General features: G+C 41.4%; 1 protein-coding gene across 1 annotated transcript; it reads left to right on the top strand.

The window, feature by feature from the left end:
• The first annotated feature begins 896 nt into the window (after window positions 1–896).
• Window positions 897–16,148, top strand: LOC109099830 (cathepsin S-like). Its single transcript, XM_042741167.1, has 8 exons — window positions 897–1,047; window positions 1,902–2,030; window positions 11,619–11,741; window positions 11,952–12,104; window positions 12,209–12,433; window positions 12,646–12,811; window positions 12,921–13,023; window positions 13,186–16,148. Exons 2-8 carry the CDS (start codon window positions 1,905–1,907, stop codon window positions 13,283–13,285), a joined length of 996 nt encoding a protein of 331 aa, XP_042597101.1. The 5' UTR covers window positions 897–1,047; window positions 1,902–1,904; the 3' UTR covers window positions 13,286–16,148.
• The last annotated feature ends 883 nt before the right edge of the window (window positions 16,149–17,031 follow it).

Below are 17,031 nucleotides of genomic sequence, written 5' to 3' on the forward strand. Positions count from 1 at the left end.
GAAGAGAAGCCGCCATGCTGTCATGGTAGGACGACGCACAAGTATCGCGCATCGGAAGCCTGTGCTCAAATTCAAAGCGCCATTCTAATGGTCTACTAAAGTCACCATAACACACAAACTATATAATTTTTTTTTTTTTTTTTTTTTTTTTTTTAAATAAACTTTGATTTCAAATATTGTTAGGAAACGCATGTTATCCCCTTTTTTTTTTTTTTTTGTTGTAGAGGTCCCCTTTTATATATATGACCTAAATCAAGATTTAAAAGTGTATTTTTAGTAAAGACAGTGGAGCTAATGAGTTTTTTTTTTTTTTTTTTTTTTTTTTTTATATATATCCACAGCTTATGGTCACATCTGTAAAGAGAAAAATGTTCACTTTAGCAGAATGAGATTTTAGAGTAGGAGTAGTGAATTTTTTGATTGGCTATTTTGATCCGACTTGACGATTTGGTTATTTTCAGTGTATTGTGACAATGCAAAGGAAAAAACAAGTGTCATATGAACAATATGCAGAGATTAGCACGTGATGAAACGAAACAAAATAAAAGCAAAGCAAACAGGAAATCGTTCACTATCGCCTCCTACAGACGAAAGTGTCGCTTCACTTTTTTTTTTTTTTTTTTTTTTTTTCGCGTTTTTTTTTTTTTTTTTTTTTTTTTTTTTTCCCCAAATTTATGTATTTTCAATCTTTTTAAAAGTGTATTTTTAGTAAGACAGTGGAGCTAATGAGTTTTTTTTTTTTTTTTTTTTTTTTTTTTTTATATATCCACAGCTTATGGTCACATCTGTAAAGAGAAAAATGTTCACTTTAGCAGAATGAGATTTTAGAGTAGGTAGTGAATTTTGATTGGCTATTTTGATCCGACTTGACGATTTGGTTATTTTCAGTGTATTGTGACAATGCAAAGGAAAAAGACAAGTGTCATATGACAATATGCAGAGATTAGCACGTGATGAAACGAAACAAAATAAAAGCAAAGCAAACAGGAAATCGTTCACTATCGCCTCTACAGACGACCAGAAGTGTCGCTTCACGAGAGTGCACAGGTGAGAATAGACACGCGAGTTTTTTTTTTTTTTTTTTCTTTCCCCAAATTTATGTATTTAATCTTTTTAATGGAAGTCTGAGTTTTCCCAAAAGTTTCTGTTTCGGTTTTAATTAAGGTGGTGACCGCTTTTCTATTTTTAGATTTGAAATGTTTTCTATTTGAGACGTCAAATAATGTTTTCTACTTTGACGTCTTTTTTCTCTCTCTCTCTCTTTTGGGTCTTTTGATGTTTTCCCTAAAAAGTTTCTCTTTGTTCTGACAATGACTTTTTTTTTTTTTTTAAATAAGAGTTTTTTTCAAAGATATTTGTAATGATAGTAGAGTGTGTATTGTCCAAAGCCCGATCTATCTGAAGATTCATTCATGCTATAACATCAGATTTTAACGTAAATTTTAAGATTCTTGCTTTTCTTTTTTTCGCCCTGTACTTGTGAAAGAGAAAGTTTTTTTTTTTTTTTTCTAAAAGCCTCGTCTTCTGCTTCTTACGCCACGTATTTAAAATGCTGTCAAGTTTAAAAATGTCTCGAAAGTGTGCTCTTTTCCAATTTGTTTGCTTTTTAAAGAACAAATGCGTTCTGTGTGAACGGCTCGTTCGTTCGGCTCACTGCAGTTTTCAAGTCATTACTGAACGGTACCTGTTTTTTTCCAGCTGGTGGGAAATATACAGTAGTCTAGTTAGAATGTGCGTGTATGTATTGTTTCAGAAGTCTCACACACTGAAATAATCTCTTCATATTGCTGTCTATTACTTATTAGCCATCTGTCAACATAATGCAATGAGAATATATTAGAAAATAATACTGATGTTTGAATGCGTGTCAGTAACTATGTCGGGCATTTTGATCTCATCAGGCCATGATGCTCGGGAGCTTGCTTTTTGTCGTGTGTTGTAGCACAGCACTGGCCCATTTCAATACAAATCTAGACCAGCACTGGGAGTTGTGGAAGAAGACACATAACAAGTTTTACTACTCCAGTAAGGTAAGAATATGAATTTCACAAGCATCTGTCAGATGATCCAAATCTGGGCCCGTATTCACAAAACATTTTGTCTTACCACTAAGAGTTCTCTTTCTAACATTCGTTCAGTATCTCACTATGGGACCGCCTCAGGGCGTGGCCGATCGCGGAAGCACTTATAACACCACGTCTGCCAACCATGGCAGACCAATCGCTGCAGCGATCAGGGAGTCCAGCCTCCCTGTATATAAACCGCAGCTACCTGCCATTTCGTCATTCTCGCTCTCTTCCCCGTGAAGATATCGGAAGCTGTCCTCAGCAGACTTTTGGAATTATTGCTAAACAGTTTATCGACGGAGCCGCAAGGTAACGTCCCAAACGCAATAGATTCTTAACGTTTGTCGAGTGACTTGCCACTTAGAGTAAAGGGGGTCGCACACCGGACGAGAAGCGCAGCGCCGCGTTGCGTCGCGCCACGTCTTTAAAATTCGAACACATTATTCTCTACGAGTGTACACACACCGGCGGCGCCATTCGGCGTCTGTCCACGGCGCCCAGCTACGACTCAGGACGCTGTTCAAATTCCTGCCGCGCCACGGAGCGCCATCTGCATAGTTTTGTATTAAATAACATAATATTTGTTTCAAACCGTTGTTCATACATTATACCAAGATACCACTGCTGCAAAATACTACTTACATTAGTTGTACAGCTTGAATAAAATGTTAACATATATAAATAAATGTGTAATAAACGTAGTCCTTTTAATCTTTTATTTTTCTCTCGAGACATTTAATACAGTATTTGCCTGTCGTGATTACATTCAATGTTGTCGGCAGCCACCTGCTGGATTTACTAGGTCTCAACCGTCACAAGTGTTCACTTCATGTCATTTAAATAGCGGAGTAGCGGACCGCAAAAGACAAAAAACTAGTCAACGACGCAGGGAAATACCCAGAATTATATGCAACCAACCATAGATTCTTCAAAGACAACACGAGGAAGTCATAAACATGGAGGAAGATAGCATTTGTCATCGGTTTTTCAGGTAAGAATGTCTAATTTTCGATCTGAGGTAAAATGTTCAGTGACAGTCCTTAGAAAAGTTAAGAAATAAGCATACCTATAAAAATATGTGGCTTCTTTTGTTTTTATTGAGCGAACAAATCAGTATTAGTAGCTACAGCATTGGAAATGTTGAAATTGCTTATAATAATACAAAACAATTTATGAATGGCAATCTAGAATGCTAATGATAATCTAGACTAAATTATAACACATATTCTTTTCATTAATTAACGTTCAAAACTCAGCTATTATCAATTAAATAATATATGTAAAATAATAATAATAGCCTAATAAATGAAGTCAAATCTCATTCATCTTGCTGCTCAGAACTTGATTCGATATTGAGCTCCAGCGTATAGAATGTGCGCGTCCGGTGTGCGATACCTCGAGTTGTCCTACATGTGGCGCGACGCGGCGCTGCGCTTCTCGTCCGGTGTGCGACCCCCTTAAGATAACTAACGCGTTAAGGCGAGTTTTCTACTTTAAGCTTTTCTATTTATTTTTTCCAAGTTTTTGGCGCGCTCACCACGCACCAAAAAAAAAAAAAAAAAAAAGGCTCTCTGTCGCAGCACAGCTCCGTACTAGTTGTCACGTTGTGGTGGGCTTACCGTACGAAGAGAGTGCAGGCTTCATGGCCACTGCAAAAGAGCCGTAGAGCCCCGGAGGAAAGGGCCATCCTCCTCATCCGTGTGCGTGCGGAATGTGGATTTCTGCAAAAGATTCACACGGTCTCTGCATCTCCTGCTTGGGTGCTAAACACGCTCAGGCAGCGTTGTCCAACCCCGAGGGCTGTCCCCACTGCGCTACGTTCTCGGTCAACCCCGAGAGCGAAGGCTTCGCGTTGCAGTAGCTGGGAAGTCGGACCCATGCCTCTCTGCTCAACCCAGAGAGGAACCGATGGATTGTCCACAGGCCTCCAGCTCCTGGGGTGAGATGATGGAGAAGGTGTCACCCGTCCTTCCCCCGCTGTTTGAAAATCCATTAGCGGGAGAGGAAGATGACGATGACGAAGTGTTGTCGACCATCCTCGAGGACGAGGATGACGACAATGAAGATGCTATTCTTCCCCCGATGCAGTAGCGTCCGCCGAGTGCAAAGGATGAGAGCTCACCCTCTCCTGTGCAGACGGATACAGATCTTCTCGAGGTCTGTCGCAGGGCCGCGGCTAGACTGTCGATCGACTGGCCATCCCAACCAGCAGATAAAGGAGCTGAAAGAGACTTGTATGACGGAAAAAGACTTCCGTCACGTCTCCCTCCAGCGAGGCAGTTTATTCCAGCCGTCCCGGCTTGTGTGGCTGAAATGAAGAGGTTTTGGGATAAGCCTTTTTCCCACCGAGTACCTGTTAAGGGCTTCTCGAGGCTAGATGTCCAGGGAATGGAGGATCTGGGGATGGCAGATCCTCCCCCTGTAGAATCATCTGTGGCGAATCATTTGAATCCGAGCCGCAGAGCAGCGCTCTCTTCAACTGGGGCCTCTTTGCCAGGGAAAACAGAGCGCTTCGCCGTCTCCGTTTTTCAGAAGATTTATAAATCTTCTGCACTGGCCGTAAGTGCTTTGAACACGACGTCCCTCCTTACAGCCTATCAAGCGGAGTTATTAGAGGAGATGGGGCGTCAGCTGGACTCCGTTTCTCCCAACCCAGCGCTCTGGGAGGAGATATGCGTCATTGCAGATTTAAACCTGCGCACGTCCCGCGGAGCAGTTCAAAGCTGCGGTCGGAGTATGGGCTTAGCGGTTGTGGGAGAGAGATCGCTATGGCTGGGTTTGTCAGGCCTCTCTGACAAAGAAAAAGTGGGGAAATTTGGATCCCCCTATCGATCCAAAGGCCATGTTCGGCGCGACGGTAACAGCTATGCGTCAGCAATGTGACCTGCGGAAAAAAGAGGGAGAAGCATTCGAGGTCTGTCTCCCCAGAAAGCCGACAGCTCGTCCTTATCACCCAAGCCGTCCGAATTTCAGGCCTTCAGGTAGAGGAGGTCATTCGGATTATCAACCTTCCCGTCCTGCTCCGCCACAACAGCCGGGAAGCGCGGGCCCTCAGTCAAAGCCTGGTTTCGTGAAACCGAAACAATCGTTCGCAGCCGCAGCAGCGAAACACCGGTCGGCCCCCCCTCCGGGGAACAAAAAGAGGCGGTCGACCTGAGACATCAGTTTGGCAACAAGAAGGGTTTGGAGACAGCACTCAGGGTTTTTCTGTCCCATCCCTTCAAAACGATTCCTTTCTCCCTCCCACGGGGAAACGGAGAAGGAATTTAAGTGTGCAAAGCGTTCGTGTGGGCAGTTCAAAGTCCAGTGTTCGCGGGAAAATGGCCCATGTTCCCCTGGCGCCCCCCAAAGAATTGTCTCTCCCCCTCCACTTACGAGGTTTGTTCTGAGGGAGAAAAGACAAAAGTTCGTAAGCATCCCATCACAAATAAAGTTTTCTCTGTTGCATCCAAGCCAAGGGCTGAGGGCACAGAGCGGGATAAAAATAAAAAATATATCACAAAAAAAGTAAAACAATCACAAAGAATAACGAATATAACTCCTTCAACGGAGCGTTACCCCCACCCAGCGACACGCTGCCACAGCACCGCTAAGCGAAGCCGGGAAGGGCTCACTCGCTGCTCAGCCGGAGAACTGGCGCGCATGCACAGTTCATCCCTGGGTTTTAACCACGATAGACAGAGGATACAGACTTCAATTCGCTGTAAAACCTCCTGTGTTCAATGGAGTGGTAATTTTCAGTGGCCCAAGGGGAAGCAGCTCAGGTTTTAGAGGAAGAAATATCCTCTTTAATGAGAAAAGGAGTGATAAGAATGATTCCAACGGAGGAAAGCCAGACGGGCTTCTACTCCCGTTATTTTGTGATTCCCAAACGAGGGGGAGGTCTCCGTCCCATTTTAGATTTACGGGTCCTCAACAAACACCTCAGAAAATACAAATTCAAAATGCTTTCGCTCAGAACTTTGTGCCAAAGTATCCGTCAAGGGGATTGGTTCACCTCAGTGGACCTCCAGGACGCATATTTTCACATAGATATTTTTCCTGCTCACAGGAAATATCTGAGGTTCGCTTATCAGGGCACAGCATACGAGTATATGAGGATCCCCTTTGGCATGGCTTTGGCACCCAGGGTATTTACCAAGTGTGTGGAAGCGGCTCTGACACCGTTAAGAAACGGAGGAGTCAGAGTTTCATCATATCTGGACGATCTGCTCATCTGCGCGCCGTCTCCGCATCAAGCAGAGAGCGATACACACACACTAGTGACGCATCTGGAGAGATAAGGTTTCAAGATAAACCAAACGAAGAGTTGTCTAATTCCTTCACAGGAAATAGTCTACTTGGGTCTCAGGTTGAATTCAGTGAGGTTTTGAGCGTTCCTATCAGAAGAGCGCATCAAAACATTTCTCACCTGCCTCTCCCTATTTCAACGAGGGAGTTTAGTCTCTTTCGGAATGTGTCTTCGACTACTGGGTCTGATGGCCTCAACAGTGTCAGTGGTTCCCCTGGGACTGCTGAGAATGAGGGATTTTCAGAACTGGACAGCGTCACAGGGCATTCGCCCCACGAGCCGTCTCAGCCGCAGAGTGCGCGTCTCACCAGAATGCATGAGCGCTCTCTGTCACTGGAGAGCACCGTCTTTTCTCAGGACAGGATGTCCTCTGGGCCCTGTACTATTGAGAAAAGTGGTGACAACAGATGCATCTCTCACGGGCTGGGGGGCAGTGTTCGAGGGCAGAACAGTGAGGGGAGTTTGGTCTCCGGCACTGAGAGAGAAGCACATAAATTTTCTAGAACTAATGACAGTGTTACTAGCTCTGAGACATTTTGTGCATTTTCTCAAGAATCATCATGTATTGGTCAGGACAGACAATACAACGGTGATAGCCTACATAAACCGTCAGGGAGGAGTGCGTTCTCACAAGCTTCACTTGTTAGCGAAATAACTGATTATGTGGAGCAGCAAGAACCTCCTGTCACTACGCGCGACACATGTTCCAGGAATAATGAACAGGGGAGCGGATTTACTGTCCAGAGGGAATCCTCTGTACAGGGAGTGGAGACTCCACCCCCAAGTTATGCTCATGGTGTGGCAGAGATTCGGCCAGGCCGCCGTAGATCTCTTCGCATCGCGCGAAGACGCGCAATGTCCCCTGTTCTTCTCTCTGGTGGGCAACGATGCACCGTTGGGTGTGGATGCTCTAGCCCATGAGTGGCCAGACATATTACTTTACGCTTTCCCTCTGTTGAGCCTGATCGAGCCGACACTACGAAAGGTTCGGGAACGAAAGCATGTAATGATTCTGATCGCACCATACTGGCCGGGGAGACTTTGGGTTGCGGAGATTGCGCAACTGCTCTACGACCAGCCATGGCCGTTACCAGCGCGCAGGGATCTCCTCTCACAAGCAAGGGGGGAAATATTTCACCCCTCCCCTCAGAAACTAGCTCTCTGGGCCTGGCCCATGAGAGGCTAAATCTGAATGCAGCTGGGTTACCTCCGAAAGTGATTGAGACAATTCAGAACGCGAGGGCTGCCTCAACGCGCTCTTTATATAATCTCAAATGGAGGGTGTTTGAGAGTTGGTGCGCAGATAGGAACATAGTTCCTTTCCTGTGTTCAGTTTCGGATGTGCTGGTTTTTTTACAGGACCTTTTAGATAAGGGCAGAGCCTTTTCTACGGTTAAGGTTTATCTGTCCGCTATCTCGGCATGTCATGTGGGTATTAACTCGGGTACTATTGGCCAGCACCCTCTCGTCTGTCGATTTATGAGAGGTGCACGTCGGTTACACCCAGTGTCGAAGCCACTGGTCCCGCCCTGGGACCTGTCCGTGGTTCTGAACGCGCTCTCAAAAGCCCCTTTTGAGCCCATTGAAAAAATTGCCTTGAAGCTACTAGCTCTAAAGACGGCTCTGTTACTCGCTCTCACTACAGCAAAAAGGGTGAGTGAACTACATGCTTTATCAGTTCACTCCTCATGTATGATGTTCGCTCCGGGTGTGCAAAAAGTAACTTTTAGAACTAACCCGGCGTTCGTACCCAAAGTGTTTGATCACACTGGTGCAGTTCAATCAGTGGACCTGCTCGCTTTTCATCCACCACCCTTTGCATCCCCAGAGGAGGAGAGGTTACACAGTTTATGTCCTGTTCGTACTCTGCATATGTATGTTCAGAGAACACATACAATTCGTAAGAGCAATCAACTGTTTGTCTCTTGGGCTGACTCTTACAGAGGAAGACCTATCTCCCGTCAACACCTGTCTCATTGGGTGGTTGGAGGCTATCGTATTATGTTACAATAATTCGAATTTGGAGCCCCCAAAAGGACTACGAGCACACTCTACTAGAGGCATGGCTACTTCCTGGGCCCTGTTTAGAGGCATCTCTATTCAGGAAATTTGCGCGGCAGCCAGCTGGTCTTCTCCGCACACATTTGCTCGTTTCTATAGACTGGATGTGACAGAGCCCTCTCTGGCCCATTCTGTTCTGGGAGTGAGTAGTCAGGTGGTATAATGCAATTTTACTAAAGGACGAGTTCCTCATATTATTCTGTTTTCACCTCAATCGGGAGCTATGATTCAGATAATTACACAGCCTTTCTTAGTCTGCTTCGTCAGCATATCGGCAATACGGGAGTTGTCTATATCCCATAGTGAGATACTGAACGAATGTTAGAAAGAGAACGTTAGGTTACTGACGTAACCCCGGTTCTCTGATAACATGAGTGAGGTATCTCACAAACATTGCCCTCCTTGCCTATCCTGCACGGAGAAGAGATATGCGGAGAATGACGAAATGGCAGGTAGTTGCGGTTTATACACAGGGAGGCAGGACTCCCTGATCGCTGCAGCGATTGGTCTGCCATGGTTGACAGACGTGGTGATATAGGTGCTTCCGCGATCGGCCACGCCCTGAGGCGGTCCCAAACTCAAACAAAACACCAAAGTTATCAGAGAACCGGGGTTACGTCAGTAACCTAACGTTCTCCTAAATAGCAGTAAATGTTTTTAGCTGAGGGTTTTCTCTTAAAACCTATTCACAAAGCTGCTGAGACAAACTTTTACTAAGGAAAAGAGAGAAGTCTTAAATGGTTAGTTCACCCAAAAATGAAAATTAGCCTGTGTTTTACTCACCCTCAAAGCATCCTAGTTGTATGTGACTTTCTTCTTTCAGACGAATCCATTCGGAGTTATATTAAAAATCCAAGCCTTTCAATGGGGGTAAGCGGGTGTTGGTTGTCGACAGTTCAGAAGACGTGAAATAAAGTGCGCGCATCCATAAAATGTCCCTCACACGGCTCCAGGGGGTGAATAAAATCCTCCTGTACTGAATCCATGCATTTTTATTAGACAAATATCCATATTTCAAACGAAATAAACACTTTTTCACACTTCCTCTGACTGTGGTACGCGGAAGACGTTTAGGTGGTTGGAACCTCAACTGATCGTTAGGTTATTTAAAGTCAGGTTTTGACTTTAATCCCAACTTTTCATTTTTTTATTTTTTTAAAGATTTATTTTTGGCATTTTTGCCTTAATTATGACAGGACAGATCAGAACTGACAGAGAGAGAGGGGGGCAGGATCGGGGAAGGTCCTCAAGTCAGGATTCGAACTTGTGCAATGGCGCTATATGGCAGCATGCTGCCCACAAGGCTATCAGCGCCGACAATCCCTGCTTTTCTTAGCGTCTTTTATGAAACAGGCCTCCTGGGCGGTTCTTGGCTCTTTGTAGGGGGGCTTTAGACCACCTTATCTTTTCCCTCAGCCCCCTAAAACTGTAATAATTTATCTGAACAATCGAGCCACTCATATGTTTTGGGTCTTGTCAGTTTAAACATTAAAGTGATTTTAAACCATTCAAGCACAAGACAAAAAAGATCTTGTGCACACAAAAAGTTGCTGCTTGGACAAGACGCGAGTAGCATTCTCTTTCGCATCAGCTTGAGCAAATAGACACAAAATTGTGTCAGAGTTGTTGTCTTGATGAGTATCCAGGTAAACACAGTAGGGATGGGCGATATCTTATTGTTTGCGATATACCGGTAAAAATTCTCCCCACAATAACAATTAGTCTTCCCACGATAATAACGATAAAGTCTAGTTCTGTGTGTGATCGTGCAGTGTGACATGGCGGAAGGCGGATGTGAAATTGAGGAGGAGTATATTGCTAAAGGACGAGCTACTTCTACAATCTGGAACTGGTTTGGTCAGGTCCGTACAGTGCGACAAAAAAAAATCAGTCTAAGCCTTGAATAAATGTACTACAGTAACACACGTGTGTGTGTGATACAGTTGTGCATGTGTATGAGCCCGTTTACAAACTTGTTGTACAACAAAGATAACATTTATTGACATGCTTTTTCTCCAAATTAACTTTGTAACATAAGTCAAGCGTTTGAAATAACTTTTTGTGATCAGACGTGGTTTCAAATCACAGAATGAGGCAGAATACTATTTAATAGTATTATATACAGTGATAAAGGCTATGTAGATTAGCATTGCATTATAGATATACTTTATCCTTATAAAAATACCAAAACTTTGAAGGCGGCATAGATGTATCCTTTGCTGTCTTTGATATCCCACAATCCTGTGCATTCCATTCCTTGATGGTTGAGCTAAAAATATAAAGATGGCAACTAAAGGTTGAGTTTGGTGGACAGTTTGTCTGTAAATGTATATTTCTGACTAACATTTTGCACCTTTGATGTTATTTCTAGTGAGAAATCAGTATTATAGTTATTAAATATTCATTTAGTTATCATCATAACTCATTCAATTTTGTTGTAGATCATTAAACCTTTATGCTGCCTAAGAAGCCTGTCTGAAATCAGTTTTATGAGGTGCCTTTGTGGAAAAACGCTGCCTGCAAAGTCATTGCCTGATAAGGCAGTGAGGCAGCAAGTCAGCTGCCTAGGCTTTTGGATGCAGCCTGGATTTCCTGGAGCGTTGTCACTGCAATTACTTCTGCTATGCATATGTGGAGTTTGAGCGCAAGGGCACCCTCCAGCTTCCAGTATGAATTAAACAGTAATTACATTACTTGTGTACTTAGTAATGCTCACAACACCCTATTTTGGGTACAAATAGGAAATATTCTATTTCTCTAAAGAAACAGGATTTTTTTGTCTCTTGGTAGATGCATACGATACCCTGTACTATCATCACTGATATCGTTATCGCAATAAATACCAGAAATCGTGATATATTTTTGAGCCCATATTGCCCATCCCTAAAAAACAGTTGGTAACGTCTTAAGTAAACGAACGGTTTACTAAAAATAGAGAATCACTCACTTTTCATAACTAAGTAACTTATGTAGCTTAAATGGGTATTGGTGTATATTTACTTCATGCAGTAATAGAGCTTTCACAAGCACTGTAAAGTACTGTTTATTTAGGTAATTTGTATCTTTGTATCTCTCTGTGAGGACCAAGCAATCCTGAGGTTGAAATCTTCGAACCACCCCTGATCGTGATGGTTTTGATTAGTGATGTCAATAATTTTATATATTGCTTTTTTTAAAAATTGTCTGTTGTTTATGTTGGAGATGAGGAGCTTGGAAGGAGGGAGTTGTGGGAGAGAAACCTTGAACTTATCACCCTTCACAACCTGGAGGCCTCCATGGGCCTGCATTTATATGATCTGGGCATGAACCACATGGGTGACATGGTGAGCCCAGTGTCCCTCTTTCAGTTTTTCACTGCATTTCTTTGTGATTTCTTAGAACCTTTCTTAGATAATGTTTACTTTTCAATAGCACCTAGAAATTAAACTTCCATGAAATACATTTTGCTAGACATAGACTATAATAGATGCCTTGTGAAACAATTTCATCACCAGTGACTCAGATTATCTTTTTTGTGTCATGTTGATTCACAGACAACGGAGGAGATTCTGCAGTCATTTGCCACGACTCGTGTCCCTCCGGGCTTTAAGAGGCAAACAGCAGAATTTGTGGGCTCTTCTGGGGCTCCTGTCCCAGACTCTCTGGACTGGAGAGAGAAGGGATATGTCTCCAGTGTGAAGAACCAAGTATGATTATACTGCATATTTTGAATAAAATCTATTATATGTAGCATAAATGCTAAATGTTTCCTGTTTTAGTAGTTTTATCATGGTTTTCTGTCTTCTGTGAGGGTGCATGTGGTTCATGTTGGGCATTCAGCGCCGTTGGGGCTCTTGAAGGTCAGCTGATGAAGACCACAGGAAAGCTGGTCGACCTCAGTCCTCAGAATCTGGTGGACTGTTCCTCCAGTTACGGCAACAAGGGCTGCAATGGTGGTTGGATGACTGATGCCTTCCAGTATGTTATTGATAATGGAGGAATAGACTCAGAATCGTCTTACCCTTATAAAGGAGTGGTATGTTGTTTGCGTGGGTCCATGTGTTTAAAAAAAAAAAACCCGATGAGATTACATTCCATATTAGAAGTGACAGGACTTGTTATTGTGAGATTTGAGTGATACATATGCAGTCAGGTCTCTACATTGATGGATTTATCAGTGTACATTTTTAAAAAGCTGCAATTCATTTTGATTATGAATTAAATGTAATAAATAAATGTGTCCTACAGCAAGGGCCGTGCAGATATGATCCATCACAGCGTGCAGCAAACTGCACCAAATACTATTACGTCAGTGAAGGAGATGAGGAGGCCCTGAAGCAGGCTGTCGCCAACATTGGGCCCATTTCAGTGGCCATTGATGCCACCCGCCCTCAATTTGTCTTTTACCGCAGTGGTGAGAATTTCTTCCCTGCACATTTCAGACTGATTACCAATTTAGGGTTGAAATGATTTTTTTTTTTTAATTGACAACTGTTATAACATTATCTTACATCTGTCCATAGGAGTTTACAATGATCCATCCTGCACCAAAAAGATAAACCATGGAGTTTTGGCTGTGGGATACGGTGCGATTGCTGGACAGGAATTTTGGTTGGTCAAAAACAGGTAAAGGCTGACTTATGAAATTGTGTGATCATAAACTGACTGGGTTTGAAAATTTTTTGAGAAATGTAACTACTCAGATGCGTGTAAAATCAGAACATCTGTCTCAAACAAAAAATAAGATGAAAAAATACAAATGCTGATTGTTATTTTTTACTTGAACAGTTGGGGTGCTGGATTTGGAGATGGTGGCTACATCCGTATGGCCAGAAATCAGAACAACATGTGTGGCATCGCCTTATACCCATGCTATCCGGTTATGTAGCTGAAATCCTGTTAAAATTATGAATATATCAAAATAAGATTCAAGATGTATTATTTTATAATCTTATTTCTTAACTGTAAATGTGTTAAATATGTTTTCCCTCAAATTCTATTGTCTTTTAAAAATGTCCTAATATGAATGTCTTAAATATAGAATTTTAAATCTTTTTTTCTTTCTTTCCTTTTTTTGTCTTGTAAATCTTTAAAAGGAAATATGCTTTCACTCTGTTCAGTATGTTATGTTTACAAATGACTTGGTTTTATTCAGTGCAACATCACCACGAACAGTTTTACACGATGGATTTTTCAAGATCAGCACACAATGTCCAGTTATGATTGACATTTAAATTGCTGTGAATTTTACACCTTTGGTTGATTAGGTACATTAATAAGGTAACATAAGGGAGAGAATGGCATAACATGACACAGAAAACACTTGCTACCCTTTAAATCTGTTTATCTGAACCATTAATAAGTGGATCTCCAGATGCCAAAGATGCCTTGAGAGAATGAATTCTGTCAGCCTATGTTATGATCCAACAATCAAGTTTGCTAAAATCACATTTTTATTGGTTATATGACACCGCGAAAACATAATTGCATCATATTTGTAGAGACAAACATATTTAACATTTGCTTGGGTCTACCTGTACAGTTTTGGCACAGCGCCACCTATTTGTCAAAAGTGATAAACCATTCATTAACCATTAATAATGACATTTTTAAAAATGATTATAACCTGTCACTACATTAGCTTATTGTAATGAAACTTGGGTCATGACAAGAACATAGATACAAATTTTGCCATAGTCGGCCGAACTTCCTGTCCTCCATTTTGATTTGTTGAAAACCTACTTTTTCAAACTCCTCCTAGCCAGTTGGTCCGATTTTCACCAAAATTGAGTCAGATCGTCTTCAGACTGTGCTGACAAAAATTATGGATTTCACGTTGATAGACAAAACCATTTTTGTATTGCATTGCAACAAGCTTGAGGCATGATGTCAAAATGACTCTGAGGCTGTATCTCTGCAAAGCTGACCCAGAATTTGCGCTCTGCATTTAACCCATCCAAAGTGCACACACACACCCAGAGCAGTGGGCAGCCATTTTATGCTGCAGCACCCAGGGAGCAGTTGGGGGTATTGCTGGCCTGAGACTCGAACCCACAACCTTAAGGTTAGGAGTCAAACGCTCTAACCATTAGGCCACGACTTCCCCTAGACTAGCGGTTGAAGTTGTGATTTTCCAGCCATTTTGAGTGAAATCACCATAAATTGCTTTAATTACTCATTGCTGCAGTTGGTCTAACACTCTGTGCCACGCTTAGCTCCTCATTTTGCCTCTTTTGTGCTTGGCCCCTAAATTGCTATATTTAATTTAATATTTATTAATCATTGTTTATTTTTCTATTTGACAATAAATTGTTTAATTAATATAGCCTAATAATGAAATATTAGTATTAAGAGGCAAAGAGTGAATTTTGTGGGCTCTACTGGGGCTGCTATCCCAGACTCTCTGGATTGTAGCGGGATATGAAGCTTGAAGATGCAGGTCTGTTTGAAACTATGCTAACTGATATCTGCTCAAGCTTTGTGTCTTTTTTTTATTAAAAAAGAAAAGGAAAAACAAGTATAATCAACTATACAAATAGTATATTTGGATGGTAAAGTATTCATTGGAAATAGTATAAAGAAGCATACACACATACACATACAGATATGCATCCAAAACAATACACACATATACCGGTTCAAAAATTGGTTCAATGTTTGCACACCCATGATTTATATAATTAGTCGGAATCTAGAGAGGACATAGAGTCGTAAAGATTTAGAATTGGGTTCCAAGTTTTATAAAATTTATCAGTTGAGCCCCGAGTAGCATATTTCAATTTTTCAAGTGAAAGGAATGACATCAGATCCTTTAACCAAGAGGTAGTTGGGGGAGGGGTTGGACACTTCCAATGTAACAAGATGCACCTTCTAGTTATAAGAGAAGCAAAGGCAATAACCTCTGCTTTCTGCCTTGTGATAGAAGACAAGTGAGACACGCCGAAGATGGCAACTATAGGACATGGAGATAAAGAATTAGATGTTGTTTTTGATGTTGCTCTCATGAAGTGAATTGACCACAGTCTCTGTCAGAGAACTCAACGTCATCGTTTTTTCTTTAATTTCACTTCCTTTATATATTTTTGTCCAGTAAGTGTTTCAACAAATTTATTTCCCCTTTCCTGTAACTTCCTCTATTTGGAAATTCAGAAAGCAAGAACTAAAGACTGATTGGTCAAAATGCTGTTTCTGCACCTTCACAAGCCATTAATTTGTTCCTGTTTAAGTAGTTTTCTCATGCTTCACTCTTCTATCAGGATGCAGTTCATGTTTGGCATTCAGCTCTGTTGATGTTCTTGCAGATCAGCTGAGAAGACCACAGGAAAGCTGGTTGACCTCAGAATCTGGTGGACTGTTCTTCCAGTTACAGCAACAAGGGCTGCAGTGGTGGTTTTATGAAGCCTCACATCTGTCCACCACAGGAGATTACAATGACCTGACCTGTACAAAAAACGTGAACCATACAGTGCTGTCTGTGGGATATGGTGATTGCTGGACAGGACTTTTGGCTGTTGAAAAACAATCAGAGTGATTGTAAAGTTTTGTGACCATTAATTGACTGGGTATGATTTTGTTTTTTGAAATGTACCCACTCAAAGGCTTGTAAAAGCAGAACCGTAAGAAGTTTACTGTTTTATAGTCTAATTTCTTGGTTGTAAATGTGTGTTCTGTATGTGGTTTTACATTTCCATTGCCTTTTAAAAATCCAAATGTATTTTATGAATCTAACAAAATAAATATGAAATTTTTAATCTTGTGTTTATGTTGACATTTTAAATGGAAGTATGCTATTACTGGTTGGTATATTTACAAATGTCAACTGGTCAGTGCAACATCACATATTTTAACATAGGATATTAAATAAATGATTAATTGCCAAACAACAATATGGGTACAGTCATTTTAGACACTTCCAAAACTGTTGCAACAGAGATGAAAAAACAAGTTTTAAATACATGAATTATGTTTCCATCTTTGTTGCCACAGTTTTGGAAGTGTGTTTTTCTGTTCTAAACAACGGGGAGTACTTATACTTTTGTCCATATAGTGTATGAACAAGTCATTGGTGTTTGGTGATGAGTTTTTGGCTCGAGGTTTTGCATTTAAAGTCACACCAGAGGTGTGGATTAGGACTTTGCTTTCTGCAGACCAGTCAAATTCTTCCACATTGTCTGAATCAATCTTTAGTCCTGTTCAAATTGTTGCTATAAAATTAGAAGCACACAATTCCCCAGAATATCATTATATGCTTAAACATTAAGATTTGTACTCATGGAAATTACTAAAGTAGTCAAACCTGTTTATTAGAAGGGGGTGTCCCAATATTTTTGTCCATATAGTGTATCTAGTTAGCTGCCCAGTTAGCATCAGCTAACAATATTTTTTTTACAAATAGGTTATTATAATTTTGAAATTCATAATTATTTATTTTATTCTTTTTCATTTTAAGCTAACTGACTTTACTCTGATTTTGTAGTAAATGTATAAAGCAAATTGCTTTGTCAATCTATGGGTGCATTTTACCCCACCGATGGGGCAAACCGCCCCCTGGGTACAAATTTTTGTTAAAAAACTCTACATTTTTGTTAAAAATCCCAATAGATCTCCAAAAATCTAGTAACATGAAAACTCTGG

Source organism: Cyprinus carpio, chromosome B16 (assembly GCF_018340385.1).
Source record: "Cyprinus carpio isolate SPL01 chromosome B16, ASM1834038v1, whole genome shotgun sequence".
Classification (NCBI taxonomy): domain Eukaryota; kingdom Metazoa; phylum Chordata; class Actinopteri; order Cypriniformes; family Cyprinidae; genus Cyprinus; species Cyprinus carpio.